We start from the raw sequence: 27,666 nt of genomic DNA, 5'->3' as shown, positions 1-27,666 counted from the left end.
TCTAACCTTGTGGTAACTCTAACTATGGTAAAAGACCTCAACCTTGGATTTGACTCGGTCAAACACAGTAATTTTACCACCCAACTCAAACTCAACTCGATCAAACCAAAAGTTGTTTCCTTGGATTCGCTCCACTCAAGGTCACTCAACCACACTGCAATTTTGTCCCGCTAACTTTTCAAAATCCTAATTCCAGAATTCCACTGTACTAAAAACTGTATTAACACTGAATCTGTACAATAGAATGTCTCTGTTTTTAATTACAAGTAAATTGATTGTGAATACTTGTTTGCCCAATACTCTAAATCCCAGCCAATCAGTGGAATTCACGGGTCAGTATTTGTCACAGCTCCAATGTCAACACTTCACAGAAGTGACATCATTATTTCCATATTAACATCAAAGGATGTCAGGAAATGAACAATATATTCTTAATTCAGGGGGGCCCTTTTAATCCCAAATATATACATTTACAAATCCAGACAGTTCTTCAAATTCGTAAAGGGATAAACTAGAAACTGTCAGTGATTTCCACAAAGATTTATACCGATGATGTTTCGAATGCTTTTGATCTTTAAAATTCACCAGATGCAGTGAGGTGGAAAGGATTTCATAGTAGGCAAGAAGCCCCATTGTGTTTCATAACTCACGCTCTCTTCAAAAGAGTTTGACAATACAAAGCACACAAAGACAATAATCTCCGTAAAAAACGGAGGCATTCACAATAAAAACTCTTGAAACAACCAACGACACATTTTCTTTGTACGTCAGTCGTTTTTATGCGAAGGCCAAAGTCTATTACAAGAAATCAATATAAACTTGCATAAAAATTGCTTACGAAGGTCGAAGTTAAGGGTGCGCCGATTTTGCGAGGAACGGTGAATTATAATAATAATAAACTCACTAGAGGGTGAGCATGGCTCATTTACTTTCATTTCACTTCTCAATAAAAAATTAACCACACAAACAGTCAACTGTTAATTTGCGAGTTCGAAAATTAATAGGAAATCATCGAAAATTTCCACAGCGAACAGGTAGCCACATCATAAAAATCCAATCGATTATTTTCATACTTCACAGCCTACACATATATTTTGAATGGCAAATGATCAGAAAATGTATAATTTAATTACAAAAAGTAGTGCAAAGCTTTTAGAAAATCTGCCGCTCCAAAGTACAATCCCAGTGGAATTCGAGAGTTTTCTTTGAAATCGATTCCGACGAAACAAACAAATCTTAAAAGGTTCTTTCACTCTTGTACTTAGCTTAATAATTTTGAAAACTGTAATATTCAGATTGCATTGTACAGTTTTATTCCAGCCACTGTTTAATACAGACAGTCACAGCGGTAGCGTACGAATAGCTCACCTCTATAATAAGCTTTCGTTATGGCGTCAAATTCTTCTTGACCGGCCGTGTCCCACAACATCAGTCGAACATCTTCGCTCCGTACACTGTAAAATACATCGAATAAAAGATCGCTTAACAACAACATTTTTTTACGAGTGTAGATTTATACCCACAAACGATGATTCGCGGTTATAAACACTGCTTTAATATGCAGAGACGATTCGCATAACATTTATCACAAAATCACCAAGCGGTCTTCTGATAGAGTGTATCATTAGTCCTGGAGGCTTGTCCGAGAGTTAATCAAAACCGTTCGCATTGTTTTCACTAACCTGATTTGCCTTTCTAAGAAGTCCACTCCTATTGTCTTCTTGTAGTCCTTGGTGAAAATGCCTTTGCAGTATCTCTGAATCATACTACTTTTCCCGACGGCTCCATTTCCAACCACGACTACTTTGATCGCAACTTCTACGTCTTCTTCTCGCATGATGAGGTGCAAAAGCGTCTTTAAATTACCCAAACGTGGTCCGTGAGTGAAAACAAATCAATAGCTTCTGATAATACGAACAATACCCTCCGTGTTCTCGGCAAATTTGACAATTTCTTCCGCTAATAACAAGGCATTGCTGCAAAGGCAAGACAATCCCAGGTTTGTGTGCGCGCAGCCGAGCTTCGATGCAGAAAAGAACGGCTCACAAATGCGAAGACAGATCGCGTACCTCAGCAATGAGGTGGCCTTTTATGCAAAGTCTTCCTTTTACTGCTTTAACAGGAAGTGAGCAATAACTTTCGAGGAATTCGGCTGTGGTGACAAAATCGGGAGGAAAAAGGTGGATTTTTCAGCCAAGGCTCGTCCTCGAGCTTTCGTGACACACAGCATTATGGGTAAATTGGCTTGGCGGCGCTGTTGCCATGACAATGTAAACACTGTTTTTGTTGAAAAATAATGTTTTGTCTTCTTGGCTAACACAATTACTAAACTTCATAATTAGCTTTATCTCTTTTTAAAAAATATAATAAAAACAGAATTTTCGTGGCGATTCCGATCTTCACTTGCTGAGCGCTTGTTAAGGCAACAACAGACACATCTAGGACGCTTGCAAAGTGCAGTGACCGTGGCCATCACACAGATTTCGTCTTATCTTTCTTGTTCAAAATTCGCACGAGTGCTTTGATTTCGGCGGCTGAGCCGCGAGGACAAGACAAGGTCACTAGCCGATTGCCTTGCGGCTTTGTCGCGTTTTCGCTCCATCACCGAAACTAAAACACTCGCCGCGAAAAATCCCGCAAGCTACGCGGAAACCTGTACACTCCCCAGGTGGTGTGGGGTGGGGATGTGGCCGTAATTTTTAGTGATTTCCTCTGAGCAAGACTTAGCGACTATCTAATTAAGCAATTTTTCGAAAATTACAAAGTTAGCGATGTCGTGTAAAGCAATTTTTAACGAACACAGTAAAAGAACAAACTCTCTTAAAATTGAACACACCTTTGCACTTACCGAAAGAACAAAGTTAATTAAAAATGTCAGAAAATGTGTCTGCACTGTCTGGCATATTTTTTTTAATTTTTTTTTCCTTTGGGTTGGTGGAGGGGGGTACTTAAATTCACGCGTATTAATTTTGACCGAGATAAATTTTAGCGAGTACTAAATTTAGCGCGATTTTCGCCAAACTCGCTAAAATTAGAATCCGCCTAAAAGATGTCTTAATCCTAACCCTAATCTAGGGCTGGTGAGATAAGCAGGAACCATGTCCATAATCGCCGATTGTAGCTTCAAAAGAGGCCGCAAAAAGACAAATGGACAAAAACAACTCAAAAATTAAATTGTCAACATAACAACCAGAAGTCAGGAAAATTTTAAAAATGTTGAGAGATTTGTGGTCAACAATTATTTGCGCAAAGTAAAAGCAATGAAAGGAACGTGTATACATTACTGATCAAACTCTATGAACCTTTTTTTTTTCTTCAGTAAATTACCTTCCTTTTGAAGTTGATTTCTATTTATGTTGTAACAGTATGCCCACAGTCTTTTGATGTTCATTTTACGGTATGAATTAAGATTTTTCTCTGATCAAGGACCAGTAGCGGTGTTGTATTTTTACATACACCTAAAATTTTCGGAACGCAAAGTTTCTTGCAACATAAAGGCAATATATGCACCTGGGCAATAATCCTTTAAACGAAAAATTCCTCCCGATTATAAAAGAAGCAAAAAAATTGCTTTGTGTCAAAGTGACCCATACCGGCCACGCATTAGCATTAGACCAGCAGTTTTTCTTCTTCCCCCTAAATGCGGCTAGTCAAGCGTACTGCGCTATCCCTGGTAAGGGTCCGTTCATTTTATGAGGTGAGGGGGGGGGGGGGGGATGGGGGGCTTGTGGGATTTGAGGGGAGGCCATGAAAAATATGGCTTCAAAGGGGGAGCCAGCCAAAAAAATATGGTCTGTAAGGGAAGGGGTCAATGAAAATAATTTTACTTTTAAGTGTTGTAATGAGGGCTTCTGTAATAGTAAACAATCTTGCCAGAATGCCCAAAATAACATTCCTGAGGTTTTGAAAATTCAAATTTTCCCGGGGGAGCATGCATTAACTCAACCCAACAGCTTATTAGTTGCAAACACTAACAGACGGCATCCACAATAAACAGTTGAGGAAATGTGGTTTTTGTACACCGATACATTCCTTAGTCACAAGGCTTGATAAATTTTAATTTTACTGGATTATTGTTTTCTTTTTTTTTTTTTTGGGGGGGGGGGTCATGGAAAAAATATTGATTTCGGGGGGGGGTTTCAGGTAAAAATTTCCGACGAAGAAGGGGGAGCCTTTATATAACAGTGACTATCTGTCAAATTCCACCAGACCCCCCCCCCCCCACCCCATAACAAATGAACGGTCCCTAAACTAGTAAGCTAGTAGACCTGGGTGAAGAGAGGCACTGCAAGAGCGTCTTGCTCAACAAAGAACAAAAATTGCGATGACCTGGCTAGCCGAGCTTGAACCTTGAACCTTGTTAGTTATCATTATCTTATTTGTATATTTTAAAAGTTGGTTGAAAAGCCATATTAATGGGGACAACTAACAAACTTTGACTTTAACTATAACTTTAACCCAGGCTGCTAGTTCTGGAATCTGGAAAGCGTAGGTTACCGCGCGTCCCTGGATAAAAATGCACACAAAAATTGGCCCCTTAAAAAACCTTTTGAACAAAAAGAAGGAGGTCCAAATCCAGGAATCACGAATGAAGATAAATTTAATGAAGATAAGTTAAGATGAAGCGACAAGTTCTCAAAACTCACGTGGGATAAACCGTAGCGCTTGTTAAAGCGCCAAAAATGCTACAATAATGCCTGATTTCTTTAAAAAAATGACACTTGAATTCCAAAGAATGGTTTGAGCATTTATTTCAAACAAAACGTACAAACTCTTACATTATATGCTCTTATCAACAATAGGTGATACTTAATAACTGTTTGTTTATAAAACAATTTTTTTAATTTTTTAGTTTTTTTTTTTAATTTTTTAAAACAAATTTAAAAAAAAAATTGTTTAAAAAAATAAAAAAAATTGAAAAAAATAAAAAAAAATTGTTTAAAAAAATTGAGCAAGAGAAAGAGTTACCCGCTGACCACCCATACTTTTTCCTCGTTTGTTTACACACACAAGTAACACAACACAAGTACACAAGTAACACAACGCACAAACAGTCGACTCGAAACAGGCAGAAAGCTATCAAATTAAGTTATCAAAATTGTGAAATTTAAGGATTATTTATCCTTCTGAGTTCTGAGTGCTGAAATCTGGATCACAGTCATGAAAAATGTCAAAAAATGCTTGCAATTCTTTTTCAAGAAAAAACGAAAAAAATGCCGAAAAAAATGCTAGCATAATCGAGAAAGGCCTACTTGGGACTTTGGAGGGGCCATTTGCCCTTCCCATTGTCCCGACAAAAGTCAAACTTATGCATGCTGCAACAGGCTCAATGAAAAATGCGCGCGCTTTTGCTATTTTGATTATATAAAAAGACGAGAAATGCAGGTACTCGGAATACGTCTGATGAAAAAACAGTGGTCATGCATCTAATCAAAAGTTATTTGTAAAGGATATTTTCTAAATGAAATAAGTACTACCCTCATCGTTCTGGTGCAAATCCACGAATCTGATTTGCTCTGTTATCGTTGATCATATTCGTTGATAGACCACGATCAATCACTTCTTGTTTAGTTTTTGGTTAAAAATACCTAGTTTGGTTTCTGACTACATGTACTATCCTTTATTATGTCTCATAGACTGTTCACGGCCTCTCTATTTTTCCGCGCAAAAGAACGCATGCAAGAGAAAACAGCCAGCGAAGCGAGCGCGAACTAGTGCGAAGCACCCCCTCGTGCCTCCTGTTTTGCGCTGGCGTCCAGTTCTCTCACAATTCTTTACCCACGTTCAACGATCGAAGCAACCTCGTTCCCAGGTGCACGAAAAACACGAAAAAATAGAGGGCTGTGACCAGTCTACTAAGACTATTAGCAATAAACTACTCGCTTTTAGCTTGTTTTCTATGAGCGTTAATAAACTCGGCTATTCGCTCATAAAACACTAGAGATTTGTGGCTCAAATTCAGGCGCCCGTCGTATAATGGCCATGCTCAGTCTTAAGAAAAATAGTTTTAACCACCCCTATCCTTTGAATACTGTAATTAAGTTGCCGGCTCTCTGTCTGGAGTAAAATACGTATGTACTTTGGGAAAGAATTTCACTATTCATTCATCACTAACATTGCAGAGCGGATATTTATATAATTGGTTAAAGAAACTTATGCAACTTGCTTAACCAATCAGAGCATGATTGATTCATTGCATTTGATGATTCACCCGTCAGATGATTGTTTTGGTTTCAACTCAGCAATCAGAAACCCTTTTATCTGCCGGGTAACTTGTCATATAGTGAATTTATTAAATTTAGTCTTTGGTTGGGCGCCAAAATGATAAGAAATTCTTTCGTCAGTTTTGGTTAAATGTCCAGCACTGATCAGCATAGAGACTTAAAGGGACTATGTCACGGGGATTTCGCAGTTTTTTGGTCTTAACTGTTTTGAAATAAGTGGTAGGCAACTTTACCCATAAAAAACATTATCTTTGAACATTTAACGAAGGATATAACCTTTATTTAGGGATAGAAATCAAACTTCGGCTATAAATATCGATTTTTTTGAAGGAGCGCGAAACAATTTGAAAACGTTGGCTTATGTTTTCAAATTGCAATCCATTTCCATCCGAGCCATCTGCAGCCAAACGCGCTTTTAACCAGTTTTAGTCCTTTAAAATAGCAACTGTCTATAAAAATTATTTTTGTTTCCTACGACACAAATATAAATTTTGGCTGTTCAAACTCTCTGTCAAAATCCTTGACATAGTCCCTTAAAGTTGATTCCACAATATTAACAATATTTAAACGTCTATTTGTTGAATCTGAGGATTGCGGTGTCTATATCTTAAGATTTATCTTCAAGATCATATTCAGTTAGACAAGCTCCATCATTATATTATTGTACCAACTCAGACACCTCCGCTGTCTGACTTTTCTTTTCATGTTACCGCCTTTAATTCAGTTGAGATCAGTTCCTGTCGCTCCAAGCATTTCATTTCCCTGTGGGTATCTATAAACAATCGTTGCATGTCTCAAGCTAACTTTCGATGTTATTAGTTTTGTGCGGAAAAAAAATTAATAAGACAGTAATCCTGTAATAAGTTTATGCTGTTTCAACCTCTGACTCGAGAGCAGTCAAAATGGTTGAGGGGAGGGGAGGGAAGGGGGATACGAGACGTCATTTAAAATGGTAACATTGTGGGCAGTTGAAAGTGGAAAGTCATGATATAAAAAGTGTTTGAAGTGAGCATTATAACTAACTGTCATCTTATGTGAAAACGTGTCAAGATTTAGGCACATCCCAAACTTAATGTAAGAGTTTGTTGGGAATATTTGAACGAAGATGTTATTGGCCATGAAAACCGCAGAATAATAATATGATAATACTGATAAACTTGGAAAAACAGCGTCAGCTGTTGTTAATTATCTGTTGCCTGCCGTTGAGATGATCTCAGCGAGTTAGGCTTTCATCGCAAGCCAGAGATAGACGAGAAAAATTCCAAAACGAGTTTTTTAAAACTCCTTTCCTCTGTACTTTTATTGAAACCAAAGTTTCCTTCAGTAAGAGAAAAGCTCTGCTAATTATAAAAAAATATGAAGCAGTATGTAATCGGTTACGTTCTTGTTGATTTCAATACCGCATTTAAACTTATCACGACCTCAGGCCATATATGGTTTTGTGGCGTTAAAATACTCAAGGCGATGTCGAATCTAGCCGGCATTTGTTTTGTTTTTTTGTCATTTTAACGAAACCACCTTCAAGGAAGGCCTTGGGCTCTTTCATTGAAAATATTTTTATATGGCTGTTGAAATTCAGGCATATGGGACATGGATTAACTTGCTGGATAATAAATTAGATACTATGAGATTATGTTTTATATTTTGTATTCGACCGAATGAAATTTTCATAAAGTCTGATAAACCTTCGTGCAACTATTTTTATTTATTTTATCAGTAAACTTTTCTGGTTGGGAAAAAAAAAACAAGAAAAAAATGTGCCTTTTTTGTTTTCGTCTTTCAGCTACGTGACAAAAATTGCGACCAAAAAAAAAATAATTTTGAAAATGAACATGCTTAGCTAGACATTGTTGATTTATTCATAGAATCTTTCCTATTATGGATTTGAATTTGAATGCGATGAAATCAGCTCAAAAAGAAAAGCAACTCTAATTGACCGGATGAAATGATTGAAATACGGAGACTTAAATGTAATGTAGGCACCCTATTTGCATAGTAATTGTGCAACCTTAGAAAAATAACAGAGTATTATTTTGAAAAATACAGTCAATGAATTTGTTTCAAGATACAAACGGCGAATTTTGCCTTATCATCATCGACCTGGGAGTCCAAAACAAAGGCGACTCAAAGTAAACGAGAGAGGCAATGATTAAAGAGAAAATTTCGTGTAGAGTGTTTACAAATTATCCTTGATACTGAAGAGAAAGCTCACTGTGGTAGTTCCTTAAAAAGCAGCGCCAACAAAGCATTTTGAGAGGAAACGTCAAAAACATTTGTCCACGTTTAAGATGATAAATGCTTTTCAAACAAAATATTCGTAACATTATATATTCAAAATCTAAAAGTTATCTACCTAATCGTGTCAGCAGTGGAAAGAAAAATAACCCGCGAAATAATGTCTTCCCTCGAGAGTAGAAACGTAGCAAAATGGTGTTATGAAAATAATGTAAGTTTTTCTCTTTTTTTGCAGTATTGAAAACACGTCATATGTTGCTTCTATTGATGGAGTAAATTTAATTCCCGCCAGCAATAAAATATTTATCGATGTCACTTGCTTCCCTCGACCAATCATGTTGAGGAATACCGAATGCCTCAGAAAGCCGTGTGAATTTGTAATGAAACCACCCACGAAAGGTGAAGGAAATTTCGAATTCTCACTATCACGTTAAAAATTTGCCTTTACAACCGTCGCGGAAGGTGTCTTCGGCGAGTTCGCCTCGCAGAGAAACGATATGCTTCTCTCTGAGGTTCTCAAATGTTTTCGAGCTCCGTTGAGCGAAGATCAAGCTTTGGCTGTGTGCTATCAAAGTGCGAAGGAATTGATCGCCATTCGAAAAGAAAGCTTCGGGGCTTTAAGACGGCAGAAGATCGACATTCAACTATCAACGATAGAAATTCGGAAAGAAGGCAGCATTTTCTTTGGCAAGATAGACGAATCGAACGCGGTTCAAGAGGAGTCCGCTGCGCTTTTCGATTTGGGAAGCGTTGTGTATGAATGCCTAGATTACGGTATGGAGGCGTTTGTGGAGCGACAACTCGATGAAAAACTCGAGAGACTGATTTTGGACATGACGAATTGCGATCAAGGTGATGAAGGAATCTCGCTTCCAGACAACTGCTATTTCGATTTACCGAGCCCTCGCGGAAGGCTCCCATCGAAACAAGAAAGCAATTGTTCCAACACGGATCAAGAAATCAAAAGCGGGGACATCACGCTGGAGGCTGTTTTGAACCGGTGTGCTAGCCACCTGCCGAAGGACATTATGGACCCCGGAGAACATTTTCGCGCCGTCTGCCGAGCGCTCGTAAGCGAAGCCGTGGAATTGTCCGCGTTTCTTCATCAACTGTGCAACGGGCGCGCTCTCGTCGCACAAACGTGGGGTCGAGGAGTCGGGCCGACAAATTGGGCGTTCTTGCAAAGCCTACAAGCGGCAGAGTGGGCTCAGTTGTGGCTACAAGTTATGAGGGAGCTGCGACAGGGGGTGAGCTTACGACATGTTGATCACGCGAAATTGCCGCCCGTCTCATACGAGCTCTCGCCTTACGAGATCCTTCTTAAGGATATTCGTTCAAAGCGCCACACTTTGAACCACGTCGCCATCACCGCTCAAGTGAAGAAAGATGCCCACGATGTGATCTTGGAGTTCATTCGCTCGAGACCACCGCTATCGAGGGCAAGTCTTCGCAAGATGAAGCAATCCCCGAAGAAAAGCCCGAGCCTGCACGACAAGTTATTGACTGAGATCCGATCGTCGCCGAAGTTGAAGCATGTACCGAGACCGGTCTTAAAGAGCGTGAGAGAGATCTACTTAGAGGAAAAGATTGGCGTCTCCTTCAATGAAATGGACTTCACACCACCTAAACGCAAATGTCTGAAACCAGCCATCAAATTAACGGAGCTGATTAACCGCTGGGATTCGACATCTACCGTCGAGATCGATCCATCTCCGATTATCAGCCGATCAGCAACTCCGCAGATTACGATGGCCGACGAAGATGAATTTGACGACGACAACATGTTCAGTAAACCCGAAGAGATCTTTGGTAACGTGAGAAGGGCAAGCAACTCTAGCGACTCGAGCTTCCTGTCGCTTGACGACGAGGACTGCATCAAGAACAGAAATTTCAACAGCTTTGAATGGAACGACGTCGAATGTAACCCAGTTTTCCCTCCTTCTCTCGACAAGCTTCGTACCGTCACCATAACGTCCAAAATCTACATGACCCTGAGGGAGGTGAAACACATGCGCAGAACACTAGCTTTGCTTGACTTGGGCGCCCTGGATCCCGAGGAAAGGCTCTACAAAGATCTGGCCAATGGGAGACTGTGTTTTTGCTGTCAGTCCAGGAAATTCTCCTTATTTGGAAAGTGGTCGCGCGTTTGTGAAATCTGCGAGTGTAAGGTCTGTTATTCCTGTATTCACGTCGTGGAAAGTTCATCGAGTTATATTTTTCAGGAAGAAGTCAACATGAATAACAGGGATTCAGGGATCGCGGACATGTCCTGGCCATTTGTGGGCTACCTTAATTTAGGAGGTGAATCAGAGGACGGCAGAATGCACAAGATTTGTCTGGCATGTAAGCGGTTCATAATTATGCATTGCTAGATACATAGACAATTTCAGCATTCGTGCGGTGAACAGTATGAAAGCAAAAAAAGAAGAAAAGATAACAGACAACTTTGGACAGGTGTAAATATTCTTGGCTTACATGTAAATTAAGGCGTTGCATCTAAAGACATTTATCCAGAACGTGCCGAAACTCACGAGGAAGTTGTCGTTATTCGGATTATTTAAGATTTTAAGCACCATATTTGGATTACAAAGTAAAAGGGAAGTAAAAGGCGATTCACTAAGATGCGATGACGTAGTTACCGCTTAAATACAGTTTACAATTTACGGCTTGTCGGGATTGGTGACAATTTTAGTTTCGAGAGAACGTTAACGTAAATAAGTACTTTCCAAATTGGCGCTGAGAAGAAGTAAAATAAAAGAAATAAAAATAGTAAATTTGAGGATCACGTTAAAACATCGTTATGAGTTTCTGGTACGTGACAAAATACATAATTTATCTTTGCGTCGCTCTTGTCACAATGTTAAGTGGGTAAGTGCTTTACCAGTTAATGTGTTCATTGTGGGATTGCGGGTGAGAAACTTGGTTAATTAATTTACAGCCGAATTTACATTGTAAAGACAGTTTGATAGAATATGGTTTCAGTGGTATATTGGGCAAATTGAAATGCGTTTACCCGTTATTATATGAATTTTTTCTATACTGAGGTAGATATTTAAAAAGTAGTTATTCTTTGAATTTCGACTAGTGTGTATTGCAAAAGGCAAGTTTGCTTCCAGACGCCTTATTTAATTTAAATAAAAAATATTAAATTGATAAATAATGATTGGACTTAATGCAGTTGTGGGCATAGCTCCAAATGCAACTGGAATGCTAAAATGTTGGATTTTGAAACGTCATTTAGCCATAACGTTTCCAGTTTGTTGTGCTTATTTAATAATTAAATTACGAGTGGAGTGAATTTCTTCACAAGTTTCAAGTATAAAAGGTGGCCGGAATTAATGGCCGTTTATAATTAATTCATATCGTAAGCAATTATTAAAAGAGAAAGATAATCCGTTCTGTATATATATTTATTTATTTACTTATTTATTTGTCATGCCCAGTTACTTAACATAAAACATTTAGTTTTTGGAATATATTATTAAGGAGCTGGCTTCCGTTATATTCCATAAGAATGTAAGATAAAAGAGCTTATATGTATTGTACAGTGAGGGCTGTGAAATAAAACAGAACATTTTCTCGAAGATGTGTACCTTAATTCACTTAGCCGGCAATGACGGGTCCTGGGGAGGGGCGCAAGGGGCCGGGCCCCTTATTTGTGGTAGAAGACACTTTTCTAATGATTCCCCCCGTTAATTTTTTTTGGGTGTATACACACAAAAAAGGTCTTCCTAGTTAGTTCAAGGTATGGATCCGCCACTGGACAGTTACTGCTTGATAGATTTTATTTGAATAGCCACACACTAACTAGCTAGCTACAGCGTTTTTTTAAGTTAGAACCTATCCACGTTGTACAACATAATAAACAGTACCACATAAATGTTCAGCTCAAGATCAATGGCTTTCGTTTGCATCAGAGTCACACACTCGGGTTTCATCCACAGACTGGATAGTTAGAACAACGTTATACGGCATAATAAACAGTACTACAGAAAAGTTCGGCTTAATAGCATTTATTTGAATGATCACACACTATTGTTTTATCTAAAGACTTGAAAGTTAGAACCACATTGTACAACATAATAGACCCATAATAAACAGTACTACATAACAGTTTGGCTCAATAGCTTTCAGTCGAATAGTCACGTTCTAGGGTCCGTAATGTACACAGACTTAAAAGTTACAATGACATAATTTACTCAAGTTTTAACTAATGGAGTGGGAGGCGCGATGGCCTTATGGTCAGCGCGCTGGACTCACTGCGTTGTGTTCTTGGGAAAGACACTTTACTATCATAATGCTTCTCTCCACCCAGGTGTATGCTGAGGTAACTCTGCGATGGACTAGCATCCCATTCAGGGGGCGGGGGGAAGAGAAGAAATACTCCTAGTCACTGCATCCTACGGAAACCGGGATAAGCTCCGGCCTGAGGGGCCACTACGTTCGAGCAGTTTTCTTAAATTATCTTTTCGAGGTTTCATGTTATCCTAAACATCCTTTTCAATGCAAAGCTTCATAAACTCTTTAAAAGTTCTTGGTGATTTTCTAAATGTTTTTTTTTTGTTGAAAATTCTATAGGGATTAGTGAATTGTACAGAAGAAGGGGTTGGTCTAGCCTGCGTAGCAGGCGTCTGTGTAGTTTTTAGCGCGTTTAAAAGAGTGCGCGATCGCTTGCGTGCCCCTCTCGCGCCTTTCGCGTTTCTCCCATACGCGCGCTAGAAACTATACGTGCCTGCTACGCAGGCTAGGGTTGGTCCTTTAAAATGTTGGTATAAGTTTGTGTTTATTTGTAGAAATGAACTAGAAATACTCCCTCGTGTTTTGTCGCAGCAATGACAACAGACAAGTTTTTCTCTCTGGGGAGGGCATGGCGAATTGGCTTAACCCTCGAATTCAAGTTTTATCGAAACCTGCATAAATCGTCCGTGCTGGTGGTACAGTTCATAGCAAGACAGCGAACTTACAGATTCGATGGTTCAAAAAGCAAAGGAAACGGACTCAAGTTACTCCAGACAGCAATTTGAATACTGATCTTTCCACAGGCAGCCCACGCGAACGATAAGAGCCACAGTACCCTAAGAAGAGTCAATTTATAAGGGTTTGTATGGCAACGAAATAAATTTGTTTAAGGAGGAGTAAATTTGAATTAATGTTTTATGAATAAAAGTGCTTTACACTGTCCTCGTGTTGATTTGAAGCAATTTCGGTGAGATACCGGCTTTGTTAAGATTTCGAACACGTGTACTTAAATAAAATATGCCAAGGCGGAAAATAGTTGTCGACTGCACCTCACTCGAAGCTCGATATATAATGCAATGAGTTTGCGTCAAGATCTCAAGTCCACTCGCTCAACACAAGATCTAAGGATAAAATTTACATGCCACTGTTCAAGTTAGCAGCAGAACACCGTTCTTTCACGGCGCGGGCCATTCGACAATGGAACAATCTTCGACAAAACATTACCTCTGTAAATTCATCACCCTCATTTAAAAATGCTTTTAAGACAAGTGCTCTGGAGCAATTTTAATTTTTAAGAATAAAGTCAAATCAGCGCAGAATTTCCACCAGTTTAATGTCCCGTCATTTCTCTTTTCTTTCGTTGTTCCTCGGGTTCCGAGTGCGTAAGGTTCGCGGCAACACGGTCCGCGGTGCCATGATAAATTTTGAATTTTATTTTCCTGTCTCCGAGGTCCGCGGTGCCGCACTTGTTTTGAATGTTATAAATAATGCTACGCCGCACCGTGGTCCATGGTCCATGGTCCGTGGTCCGTGGTCCGTGGTCCATGGTGCTACAGTAAATTTAAATTTCTTAAATAATGGGATATAGATGTATTTTTTCCTGCCACTACGGTCCGTGGTCCGCAGTGCCGCAGTTGATTTGAATATATAAAATAATGCCACCGTGTTCCGCGGTCCGCTGTACCGCTGTTAAAGGAAAAAGGAAAAATGTTTAATATAAAGTACACCGTGGTGGAGTCGAGCCACCAGGGAGCTGACTCCCAGATTTCGTTAATTTAAACTATATGTCGTGTTTCCCTTACACCTATCGAGAGCTAACGGCCGTAAACAGGCTAATCCAAGTACGTAGTAGGCTAACCGAAGTGAACAGTAGACTAACTGAAGTGCATAGTAGGCTAACCGAAGTGAACAGTAGACTAACTGAAGTGCATAGTTGGCTAACCGAAGTGAATAGTAGGCTAACCGGAGTGCATACTTACCATAGTAGGCTAACCGAAGTGAATAGAAGGCTAACCGAAGTGAATAGAAGGCTAACCGAAGTGAATAGAAGGCTAACCGGTGGCACTTGTTTCCTTACTCTCATTGACTGTAGACACTGTAATACCGCGGACCACGGTGTTACTTGTTTTGTTACTCTCATCAACTACGGGACCGCTGACCGCGGTGGCAATCGATTTATTATTATAGCCGTCTGCAGGACCGCGGACCATGTTGCCGCGAATCTAACGCTTTCGAAGTGGCCCGGTATTGTAAAGTTTAGCCCCGAGTGCTGTACTGAAGTGTAGAAAATCCTCCAAAGTTCGATCATTGCTTTTCTTGTTACGCGCGGCCGGCTGATCACGAACCACACACAAAATGGCGTCATGTAGACAAAATCGCCTCTCGGGCGGGGAGAGGCATGGAGATATTGTCACCAACACCAAATATCACTGTGCGACCCACCTTGAAGACAATCTCGCCCTGCTCCAGGCCCCCTTCGAATCTGAAAACTTTGGCGACCTGAGAACACACAAACAAATGATGGTAGTCCAGTGGTTAAACACATTCATATGACATCCTCTTATTGCCTGGGACAGAAAAAAAGGTCCAAAGGTTAGATTTCTTAGTTTATTAAAATGAAGAGTCTATTTCCAAATATTTTCAACTTGTTGCTCTTACCGACACTAAAAAAAATACTGAAGATTCAATAATATAAAATGCGTTATTTGTGAGCCAAACAGACCTGGCCATGTGTATAAGTCACCTTCCTTACAATTGGCCCCATTTATATGGTCTCTCGGGTACCCAAAGCAATCCTTTTCAACCCCCCCCCCCTCCTCGAGTCACCCTGGTCGAGCCCCGGAACTTTTCACTATTTAGCTGAAAATCATTTACAATAGTTATAAATCACCACCGAAGAATTTTGTGAAAAGGGGCAAGTCTGCAAAATACAAACACAAGCCGTTTTTACAGGTGCCCCACCAAGAACAGTGTTTCATCCGAAGTATTAGTCAGTGTGAGGCGTGTTTATAAATGGTAACAATTTATCATCTACCTTGCCTTTTCTTTCTGTGTGACTAAAGGTGGTGTTCTTTTGTGGTTTATTTTATAGAGGGAGCTTGACTATAAGGGCGAGGTCCCCGCGAGTGACCCGCCAGATCATTTTTTTGTGAGTCAAAATAAATGATTTGAAAAAAATTCTGAAAAAATGATGTGAATCATTATTAAGGCACAAAAATTCTAACGAAGGTTTCTCCTAGTACAAGTAACCATTTATTTCAGTCATTCGTGGAATTTAAAAACTGCTTGACACGCTTTGAAATTCTTTGAATCATTTTTGTTTTCTAAAACACTTTTCCTAATATTTTAATGAGGGGCGGGATCGCTCCCACCTAAAGAAAATCAAGCGTGAAATACAACCACAGGCGCGTTTACTGGTGCTTTGCCAAGATTCAGTGACTCATGTAAAGTATCACTACTATACAGTGTGAAGTACGTTTCAATATATTTCTTAAAAATTTATCCTCTTCGATGCCTTTTTTTTCTGTGTGACTTAAGAGACAATTTCTGAATTTGTACGAGCGGAAAGAAAATGCCTAAATTTCTGCTGGTTTCGAGAGCGGCTAGAAACCAAAATGGCGTTTTTCGAACTCTTTTAGATTTTGAAAGAATAAAGCGCTACTGAACCTTTGAACTGTATTTTCGAAAATAACTCACTGTAGAGGTTATTTGGGCAAAATATGAAGAAATTCGAATTTTCGCGACTGACGCCGGATTCCTTATAAATTCAGAAATTGCCTCTTAAGGTGGCATTTTTTGTTTTGTTTTGTTTTTTCTTTTTTTGTGCCGTATTCGACGTTTAACGGTTCTCGGCACAGTAGGCCGCCTAATCAGAAATTTTTTGGAGGGTCAAGCGAAACTATTTGTAGCAAAATTAAAAAGAAGGAAAATATCTGAAATATAGAAATATAAATTGGGCACAAAATGCTGAAGATATAATGTTTGCTGGCAACACTTTCTAATCTTTCAAATAGGTCAGTCACGACATTACACTGCTTTATAAATCTGCTTTAACCATTATTTCTTTCTAAAAACGCTGACAATTACCCAAACTTTAATAGTCTGCCGGTATCGAAGTTACTTTCCTGAGGAACGAACCCAAAAAGCGCATTGAGCGTGAAATGGGGCGAAATTTCGAAATACAACAACAAGCGCTATTACAGGTGTTCTGCTAAGAGCAGTGATTCATTAAGTGCGACATTTAAACTGTAAGCAGTTGATTACCTTCCTTGCCTTTTTGTACGCTGTGCCTATAGTTGGCATCCTTACATGCTCGTGTATTGGAGACCAACTACGCAGTAAGGTTAAAAATAAAGCGATTTCACGTAAAAGCAATTCCTTATGGACAAAACGACAATAACAGAAGTAGTTTTTTTAGAAAAGAAATGATCTGAATCATTAATTAAGCCCAAAATGTTTATGTCCTAATGTTTTCTTACCATAAACAATTTATTAGCACCCAAAGGCTTAAACTTCCAAACAAAGGTGAATTGTTTCAGTGTTAAAATGAAGGTACAGCACTGTGCAGTTGTACTTTTATTTGCCGCCTTTTTCAGTGATGGCTTTGCTAACGAGAATCCAAAACTGGTAGATGTCGAAGTTCCAAACGAATATGTTCTTTCTGGAAATGTGATGAGCGATGATTCAGCGATCGATCTACTTAAACGACAGGCCGAATTCATCTACAAACGTAACCTACTACGGTACCTAAAATAGATTCCTGAGGTATCCCCTGGTCGTGCCATCCTAAAAGATTTCAGTGATAAAGACTTCGCCATAGTGGGTTCTCTAGCGACCGTAGACGCTTCCATAGTCTTTGGTGAAGGAATTAAGAATATTCCTGCGGGAATTCGTGGTCTTCCAAATCCTACGAACGACAAATTACACAACGGAGTGCAACGGTTAAACGCTTTTCGTAACCTCCTCTGGTTGTTGAAGGAGAAACTAAGATCTGGTGTTGTATCGGCGGACGCACCTTTGATGGACAAACTAAGAGAGGCACAAACATGGCTATCAACCCAAACTGGTGGACACCTCGGTCAACTTATGGCTAAAGTGTTGGAAGGATCGGGAGTGATGAAAAAGTTACAAACAAAATGGGGCAAGAGTTCTCTCAAATTCAGAAGCTTCTCAGCTGTCGCGGCCAATGGGCTTGATTTTGCAATCAGTGGCTTCAACACGGTGGTCAACTCCATCGCTTTGAACCAAAAAATGACAGACTCGAACATCCTGGCTTTAAGCAGCTCAGTATCTGCCATGGCTGGTGATATCACAATGGGCATCACTCAGATAGTTCTAGGCAGCAGCGCTAAAGCTGCTTCTGCCGCTGGACCTATTGGTTATGCAGTAGCAGGCGCTCTCTACATAGCATCGTATGGAACTGGTGTTGCCTCTGGGCTGACTGGTAAAGAAAACTTGGAGCCCAAAGACTATGTCAAAGTGTTCTTGGCACCCCTCATTCCCACCCCAGACTTTGCAGAACTGGTAGATATGATCGATGCGGCAGTAAAAGGTGACCTCGGCAAGGCATACAGCATTTACATGTCAAAAAGTGTACCCGCCGCTATTATCATCGGGGGTATGGGCTTCATTGACGCTTTAACGGGATCATCTCATCTGACACGGTATCTTACAAATTTTCAGAAATTTGTAGATTTTTTTCGCGGTAAAGATTACTTCAATAAGGATACAAAATTCAAGCAGCAAGTCAAAGAAGGCGTGGAAGATCTTGTGAGGAAAATCAAACCAAAGCAATTGCTGTATGCATTCCCAACATTTCCCACATTTGTCGGAAGAAAAAAGGAATACCTTGTTACTGGGTGGAGGAATTCATCGAGTTTAAAGACGCAGTTCAGCATAACCTCAAAGCTGTCCAACTTGATCGTTTTCATCGCAACCTACACGAGAAGCTTTCCAAAGCCAGAAGTCCTTCACAGGTCGAAAATCTGTGATATGCCTCTGGCAGATTAGGATGGAACCACATTCGCACCTGAGGTTGTGAATCACGGAGACGACACTCTGTTATTTATTGGAAACAACAACATGAGTGACAAAGTAACATTAGACGCAAATACTCAAGCCTTTGGATTAGGTGGAAACGACACATTTGAAGTAGTCTGTTTTTCGAAAAAGAATGGTACTGTAACAATTGATGGTGGTGAGGGAAATGACATGATTGATGCGTATTGGTCTTACAAAGGCATCAATTTGGTTGCAAATGGTGGAGGTCCGGAAAGAGACGTCATATTTGGAGGAAAGGGAAACGACTTTATTGTAGTCGAGAACGATAAAGTGGTTGACAGGGGTGGCGATAACGTGTTTTTAGTGACAGGCAACGGAGATGACGAGATTGCAATAGGACCTGGTGCTGATCTTATTGTCATAAACAAGACATCTGGGTCGACATACATTAGCCGTGATAAAGAGAACGCGTTTAGGAAGCCGAAGAGATTTGTATTGGAAGGTGTCTCCTTGAAAACTAAAAGCGATTCAAATCCAAGTAATATAACACTAATTGGAAGCTTTGCACATCATGACGTCCTTAGTATGACCAACTACATCCCAAATAGGTCATCAGAAAAGATGATAGTCCTTTTGCATTATACCTCGAAGGTTTCCCAGAAGTACAAAAGAGTAAAACCCTATTTTGAAAGCATCGACGATGTTGCAGATCGTTTGTTTGAGAACACCAAATGCACAAAGAACACTAAGACTGATCCACCCGCGTTTTGCCAAGAAGCAGAGAAAAGTCAAGCCATCCTTTCGGAAAATATTGAGCGCTTTGAACTTAGCAAGCACATCACCAACCTCATTTTGTTGTCTGCCACTGCTACTGCCAATGTAACGCATGAGATCATTGGAGGACCACGTGACGATTATGTTGTTAACGCAATCTCCGATGCTCCGCTATTGGCGCAAATGGGGGCAGGTGCAAACCGACTGTACTCCGGAAAAGGTGACGACTCGTACTCAGTGATTCTAGACGAACACTTGGATATTATCTTCGACAAGGGCGGAGAAAATACCGTGGCCATTATGCTTCCTGAAGGGGTGTCCTTTAAGGATGTTTACCTTGCGCATAAAGCTCGTAGCTTTGTGGTATACCGGTTGGATAGAAGTTTAAGGAAAGAACACCTGCTGGAGTACATATTTCATAATTTCACGGTCTACGAACCTGGGTTTGACCAAAAATTCTCACACAGAGTCCAGTTTCGTTTCAAGGAAGGTAGCGGCAAAGAGATTGTGTTCCAAAGGTTTCATTATCCAAATTCTGCTGCGGATCAATTACTTTATCCAATCGCCGCTTCTGTTGAGTTGTGTTACTTAAGATTCTATGATGAAGGGGAGTATCATTATTATAAAGATTTTATTGTAGAGAGTGTCACCCCTGCAAAAAGGCAATAGAACAATGTGAACCATGGTGATCATTTACTAAATTGATTAGTAATTTTGTAAGCTCAGGTGATAAGTTGATAGGTTGTGAATGAACGGTGGCCCATGAGCATAACAGTGATTTTCAGTAACGACTGTTTGAGCATTGTTTTAGTTTTCATTATGAGTGCCTTGGAGAGGTTGATCCACAAACAAAAATAATAATAATCGTTTATTATGAAGCTTTCATTCACTATATACAGTGGTTTTCAGAAGGTTTAAAATGGATAGAAGCTACAATTAAAAAATACCAAAGAAAGAATTAACTGAAAAAAACTTAATTAGAACGCTACGCTTTAAATTTAAAATATTAGGTTCGTTTCTGGTGTCTCTGTCAGTCTTTCAGAAAGTAAGAACACACTCTCTGCTTACTCCAATTTTTGGTAACATGGGGTAGTCTAAGCATGTCTTTATTCCTTGTGTCATAGCTAGATTAAATAACAGAGTGATTTTTAGACGATACTATTGCAATCAATTTATCCATTCTTGTGTTTTTATTTGAAGCAATACCTAGTAGACAAAAAACTAGTTTATACTAACTCTGTACAAATCAAACGACTGCTACTTCTCAAAGCCCTGGAAAGATAGAAGAAGAAAGGCATGGCAGACCACTGTACTCATATTTTTAGGAGATAAATGTTCTGGAGATCTAAGTTGCTAACACGCCCTTGTTACGTGCGAAATTATGCGCAGGAAGGAAATCACTGCAGGCTTCTCTCTTCTTATTTAGTTGGTAAGCCCAGAAAATATATGAATGAGTAAACAATTAATTTGAAGGAGCTGTCTGCTATAGGGGTGTGGAATCACCGTAGGCTTCTCTCTCCTTATTTAGTTGGTAAGCCCAGAACATTTATGAATGAGTAAACAATTAATTTCAGGTAACTGTCTGCTATAGGGGTGTGTTATCAACAAGAAATTAAACAGCATTTTACAGCTACTCCAATGTGCCGGTTAGCTGATTTTTTACATGAAAACAACCCTCCCTCGTTGTGGTAAGTCCGCCCCTTACCCACCCCGAACCAGAAAAAAACGACCTTTACTTAGGTTGGGATCCGTGACACTCGCTCTTCCATGAGGGGAGGGGCTTCAACAGATGGCAACTCTCCAGTAATAAGCTCTTAAAATTAGTTGTGACTGACATTCTACGAGAAAGCCGAGGGAGCGACAGAATTGATATTTGACAGATTTACAGATATTTAAGAGTGTGTCCATAAGAGGACCAGGCAACATGTGATACAGCTCATACCACCGATTTCGTCTAAACTTAGAATAAATGTTGGGTATGATGAGCTATTCACTGTGGCAAAACATTAGCTCAAAATATTTTATTCCCTTCAAGTTATGGCACCTTTTGCAGAAATGGTCATTTTTCACTAATTTATGCATATTTAATTAGCTGACTTTGATTGACCAGTTCCACAAGAAAAATTGACTTCTGAAAATAAAATTCACTGCATTATATTCTGTGGTTATTAGGCTTTAAGTACAATAATTCACTTCAACCGTCCAATTTGATTTCTTCTCCTCAAACGGTCTTTTGGAAGGTACACCTTTCGTACTGTTGGAAGTAGCCTTTAACTAGTGCCCAATATCTCCCATGAGCAACACCTTACATACATTATTCTTACATGGGTAATGAAATCCATCATTAAACTTTACAAAAAGGCCACAAAATGTTTGGGGACTTCAATATTTTATTCGTACTGAGGAGCTAAACACACGTGACTTAACGATTTCTTGCTATTTTATCAAAATTCACCGAAACACAGAAGCCATTTATTTGCCTCAATTTGGCACAAAATTAGTACGAAATGGCTAATCAAGCATTCATCCATCGATAACAATCAAAATATTGGCGAAAAAAAGGCAGTTAGGGCATTTTTCGGAGCGTTTTCAGAGCCATATAATTCGGCAATGTTGTGATAGCAAATGTAAAAATAGCAGCGAAAGATTTTCTTCACAAGTTCGCTCAATTCAACATTTAGGTACATCAAAGTTAAGAAACAAGAAAGTAATACTACATACATGCCACTTATCGACACTCAGATGCTTTCTTTTGAAGAATTTGTTCTTCCTCGCTGCACTTCGATCCTTCGATCGATCTCAATTGACATGTACTGTTGCTTTGAGGCGCGCTGAACTTAGCCAATGCATCGTGGTTCATTCTTCGTGAAACGTGTAAACAGGTTGTCAATAAAGTCATCCAAAGAGCTGTTCAAAGTTCATGGAAGGACACTTCTCTCAGCCAGTTTGCATGAAATAAATTTAACTGGAAAATAAACAGCGGCCATCTTGAATTTCTACCTTTGAGCCTGCCGTTTTAGTCAGCGGTACGGCCGTTCCAGTCAGGTACGTTATGTATGGGGAACTATTATGTCCCCAATATAGTAATTAAGGGCGCTTTCCATTCGACCAAAAATTCCTGAAATTTTGAAACAAGGACGAATGGTACAGAAATTTGCTCGGAAAGTTTCCAGAAAAGTGTTGGGCGCTTTCCATTCGACTAAAAATTCTGGTTTGAGTTTCCGGAAAATTCCAGGGCGAATGGAACAGCATTTTCCAACTCGTCCGGTTGACTGCAGGGAAGGCAAAACAAAATTTGCATATGGTAGTGCGTCTAATATGGAAATTTCTACCGTGCATTTAAATAATGCACTGTGGCCGGTTTGTTGCACTTATAACTCGATATATTTGCAAATAAAAAGCATTCCGAGCACTGAAGAAACGCCATTAATCACATCGTGGCCACGAATACAGGGACCTTTCAAAAGCCACACAAGCAACGAAAACGTCGCCAACCCAAAAAGTTTAATGAGCAAAACAATGGCGTAGCCTGAACGCAAACGCAACGAAAACGTCGCCAACCCAAAAAGTTTAATGAGCAAATCAATGGCGTAGCCTGAACGCGTGTTATAAATATTTGTACATTTCTTTGCTGCCGCCTGCCAAACAACAACGAAAAAAACCCGAGTTAACCTTAATTTTTTATTTGGAGTTTCAAGAATGCTTTCTAAACACATGTAGCTGCTTTCAGCTGCAAAAATCGCTAAATTTTCTGCCGAAGGAACTTAGGCTGAGTATAAAATGGTAGTTTTTCCAAAATTTCCGGAAAACAGGACAACCTCGCAAGGTAGACCAAAATTTTCGAAAACAATTTCCGGGAACTTTCAGTTCCATTTGATTTTGCTCCTGGAATTTCCGGGATTTTAAGTTGAATGGTTCGCATTTCGGAAAGTCAACACTTTCCGGATTTTCTCGAAACTTTCCCAGGAAATTTCTGTACCATTCGCTCTTGTTTCGAAATTCCCGAATTTTTTTTGGTGGAAAAGCGCCCAATCTGGGCGCTTTCCATTCGACCAAAAATTCTGGTTGAGTTTCCGGAAAATTCCAGTGGCAAATGGAACAGCATTTTCCAACTTCTCCGGTTGACTGCACGGAAGGCAAAACAAAATTTGCGTATGGTCAGGTAGTGCGTCTAATATGGAAATTTCTACGATGCATTAAAATAATACACTATTGCCGGTATCCTGCTCATATAACTCGATATTTTTGCAAATAAAAAGCATTCCGAGCACTTAAAATAAACGCCATGAATGACATCGTGGCTACAAATACAGGGACCTTTCAAAAGGCACACTACAAGCAACGAAAACGTCGCCAAGCCAAAAAGTTTAATGAGCAAAACACTGGCGTAGCCTCACAGGTAGCCCAAGCTCCTAAAGGAGCCGTCAACATATAGACTACATATGACATTGCGTAATAACGTTGTTATAAGGGTTTGTATGGAAATATAACGATCGTAAAAAATAATTTAAAATAAAGGGAAAATAACCGATTTTATTTTTTTCCAAGAGGGCACGGTAACGAATCCTGCAATCTGATTGGTTATTAGCGCGGGCAAGATTCTCCTATCTCTGCCCACGGGCCACGGTAACGCTTTCGTGAGTTTCATTTCGCGGCGAGACGAACGAATCCATGACTCGATGTAGTTGCTCACCAACCGTTGTAAATTTGAAAGGGAAAATTAGCAGTGGAATTAAAGGCCTTGAAGTTCTCCAAAAGGCGAGTATTTATTCTCTTTAGTGACAAAATGAAGTTATAGTTTTATGGCCGTGGTTTGCCGATCGTTGTTTGTGCATTCGCACTGATTTTCACGCCATTGCGGTTAACTGCAAGTCGCCGGTTTACAGACTCGATTTATCCTTTCAAACACCTTGCTTCTCTACTACTTTTCTCCAAAACCGAATACTGCTTATCGCCATTCAAGAAAATGAGATGCTTTATTAAAAAACAGTCAAATTAATTCTCGCAATATTGTGCCGTCACTGTGCAGGCGACCAAACTACACATTTCAGCTTCATTCAGTTTCACTTTCGCAAACTTTTTGTCAAAACAGAATACTGTGGGAATCAACACAGAGGTTTTTGACTCGTTAAATACAAATGTAAATAGCTAAGTGCTTTCCAGTCCGAAAAGTAAGTTTAATTAACTAAAGAACTCACAAGCCGAAATGGAGTTAAAAGTGTTTCGCAACTCGCTGATTGCTCTGTTCTACATTGTGCTTTTCTATTATTTCAGATGCTTTTTTTCTTTTTTTTTTCAGATGAAATTTTCCTTAAGTACTGTTCATTTTAGTGAATTTATTTTGTTTGGCAGTAAGCTCTTATAGCAAACAGATCATTATTTACTCTTGCCGTAGCTCATTTATGGCGATCGACTCAACATTGGATGCGCGCGTATATAAATATAAACACATTTGGCAAGAAAGTCTTTGTAGGTTTTTTAGGTGTTTTTTAATCAAACACATTAAAGTAGGAAAAAAATAAAAAAGTTATTTACCGGCTTAGGGTCGGTCTGTATAGTGAAAACTGTGACCTCGGGCAGCATTTTCAAGACCTCGGTCACAGTTTTTCACTATACGGACCTCCCAGCCGGCAAATAACATATATAAATCGACTTACCTATCCTCTTCTATGTAAATCTTGTGTTTCTATGCCGTTTGGGGGCGTTTTGAAGCGATTCCAGTGGGTAGAGAGGAAACCAGCGAACCTAAAACCCACTGGGATCGCTTCAAAACGCCCCCAAACGGCATAGAAACACAAGATTTACCTAGAAGAGGATAGGTAAGTCGATTTTGCTTCTGGAATTTTCGGGGTTTTCGGTTGAATGGTTCGCATTTCGGAAAGTCAACACTTTCCGGATTTTCTGGAAACTTTCCGAGCAAATTTCTGTACCATTCGTCCTTGTTCCGAAATTTCCGGAATTTTTGGTCGAATGGAGAGCGCCCTCTGTTTCGGTGAAAGTCAAATGGAACAGTATTTTTTTCCGGAGAATCTCTTCGGAAATTGACGGAACGTCAGAAATTTTCTTACTATTTGCAAGGTTCAGTTCCCAGTTCTAGTCTCCCATGCATCAGGTCTCCCACCAACGGAAAGAAATAACAGCAAACTGAGCTACAAATGGTAAGCGACATCTATTTCGGTTAGTTTGCTAATTCTTGAAAGAAGTCTTTCCATTTTTCAGTGATCATTCCAACCGGTTCTCTCGAACAAATGGTAAGCACCCTAGAGTTCGTTCAGCATCACATTGCGGTATACACATCAAGCTGTAGCGGAGGAAATTTTTTCCCTACGTCAAATTTAAAATATTCTCATTTTCATCACAAACGCATCCTACCTGAAAACGAACATTCGCGGAGGAAAAGCAAATGAATACATCAAGCGAGTAGGGTACATGAAGCAAGTAGAGTATAGTATCAAGCAGTAGAGCAAGTAGAGTATAGAGTTAATTACTATATTGGGGACATAATAGTTCCCCATACATAACGTACCTAACTGGAACGGCCGTACCGCTGACTAAAACGGCAGGCTCAAAGGTAGAAATTCAAGATGGCCGCTGTTTATTTTCCGGTTAAATTTATTTCATGCAAACTGGCTGAGAGAAGTGTCCTTCCATGAACTTTAAACAGCTCTTAGGATGACTTAATTGACAACCTGTTTACACGTTTCACCAAGAATGAACCACGATGCATTGGCTAAGTTCAGCGCGCCTCAAAGCAACAGTACATGTCAATTGAGATCGATCGAAGGATCGAAGTGCAGCGAGGAAGAACAAATTCTTCAAAAGAAAGCATCTGAGTGTCGATAAGTGGCATGTATGTAGTATTACTTTCTTGTTTCTTAACTTTGATGTACCTAAATGTTGAATTGAGCGAACTTGTGAAGAAAATCTTTCGCTGCTATTTTTACATTTGCTAACACAACATTGCCGAATTATATGGCTCTGAAAACGCTCCGAAAAATGCCCTAACTGCCTTTTTTTCGCCAATATATTGATTGTTATCGATGGATGTATGCTTGATTAGCTATTTCGTACCGATTTTGTGCCAAATTGAGGCAAATAAATGGCTTCTGTGTTTCGGTGAATTTTGATGAAATAGCAAGAAATCGTTAAGTCCCGTGTGTTTAGTTCCTCAGTACGAATAAAATATTGAAGTCCCCAAACATTTTGTGGCATTTTTGTGAAGTTTAATGATGGATTTCATTACCCATGTAAGAATAATGTATATAAGGTGTTGCTCATGGGAGATATTGGGCACTAGTTAAAGGCTATTTCCAACAGTACGAAATGTGTACCTTCCAAAAGACCGTTTAAGGAGAAGAAATCAAATCGGACGGTTGAAGTGAATTATTGTACTTAAAGGCTAATAATCACAGAATATAACGCAGTGAATTTTATTTTCAGAAGTCTTTTTTTCTTGTGGAACTGGTCAATCAAAGTCAGCTAATTAAATATGCATAAATTAGTGAAAAATGACCATTTTTGCAAAAGGTGTCATAACTTGAAGGGAATAAAATATTTTGAGCTGATGTTTTGCCACAGTGAATAGCTCACCATACCCAACATTTATGCTAAGTTTGGGCGAAATCGGTGATATGAGCTGTATCACCTGTTGCCTGGTTCTGCCCTGTTCTCTCACGGACACACTCTTAACCGGTAGCCGAACGCATTCTTCAGGTAATTCACACTTGGCGTCTTATCTTCGTTTATTTTTTGAAGAGCCTGTTTGAAAAAAGCAGTGATATTACAACAAAAAAGTACTCGAATGATCACATTTTTTAAAATTGTGACAGAAAAAAAAATCATATATTGTTTGTGATTTTTATCTCGATGTTAAACAAGAACTGCGGTTGTTTCTCAACAAATCGTGGAAAGAATTTTTAAAACTGACAAAGTTCGCCCGTGAAAATAAATGGCAAAGATTTTTAAACACAGGAAAACCTTGATCGGGTAATAAGCTAAATTAAATTTATGTCCAGTAAAACTGACAGAAACCAAGCCCCTCTTCGGAACCTGTAATTTGATTCACTCTCTGTTTTACGAACCTCTATTGTTTAAAGGGCTAGGGTTGTTTTTGTTTTCACAGCCAATCGGGGATCCATAACAGCGCAGTAATTTTAATTTTAAGAACTTATTTAAAAATAAGTTCTTCAATTCA

General features: G+C 39.4%; 3 protein-coding genes across 3 annotated transcripts in view; 2 read left to right on the top strand and 1 right to left on the bottom strand.

The window, feature by feature from the left end:
* The window catches only part of LOC144645235 (ras-related protein Rab-23-like), a 16,214-nt gene extending 12,595 nt beyond the window's left edge, over positions 1-3,619 (bottom strand). Inside the window, exons 1-2 of the mRNA XM_078504731.1 lie at positions 1,683-3,619; positions 7-1,454 (exon numbers count right to left, since the gene is read on the bottom strand). Of these exons, the coding sequence (XP_078360857.1) occupies positions 1,328-1,454; positions 1,683-1,837 (282 nt within the window). The 5' untranslated portion in view covers positions 1,838-3,619 and the 3' untranslated portion in view covers positions 7-1,327. The remainder of the gene's footprint in view (positions 1-6; positions 1,455-1,682) is intronic.
* LOC144645123 (protein spire homolog 1-like) overlaps positions 1-12,043 on the top strand; it is a 15,771-nt gene extending 3,728 nt beyond the window's left edge. Inside the window, exon 2 of the transcript XR_013569226.1 lies at positions 11,925-12,043. The gene's annotated coding sequence lies outside the window, so the exon portion shown is untranslated. The remainder of the gene's footprint in view (positions 1-11,924) is intronic.
* LOC144645124 (protein spire homolog 1-like) lies at positions 8,839-11,911 on the top strand. Its single transcript, XM_078504603.1, has one exon. The coding sequence runs from the start codon at positions 8,957-8,959 to the stop codon at positions 10,829-10,831; it is 1,875 nt and encodes a 624-aa protein (XP_078360729.1). The 5' UTR covers positions 8,839-8,956; the 3' UTR covers positions 10,832-11,911.
* Positions 12,044-27,666: the final 15,623 nt, after the last annotated feature.

This window comes from Oculina patagonica, chromosome 3, assembly GCF_052425735.1.
Source record: "Oculina patagonica isolate OP01 chromosome 3, crgOcupat, whole genome shotgun sequence".
Taxonomy (NCBI): domain Eukaryota; kingdom Metazoa; phylum Cnidaria; class Anthozoa; order Scleractinia; family Oculinidae; genus Oculina; species Oculina patagonica.
The sequence above is the reverse complement of the archived record's forward strand: the minus strand, read 5'-3'. Positions and strand labels throughout refer to the sequence as shown.

Bases quoted from the DNA above. Each gene is read 5' to 3' on its own strand.
- LOC144645124 (XM_078504603.1), top strand. From the start codon at position 8,957: ATGCTTCTCTCTGAGGTTCTCAAATGTTTTCGAGCTCCGTTGAGCGAA.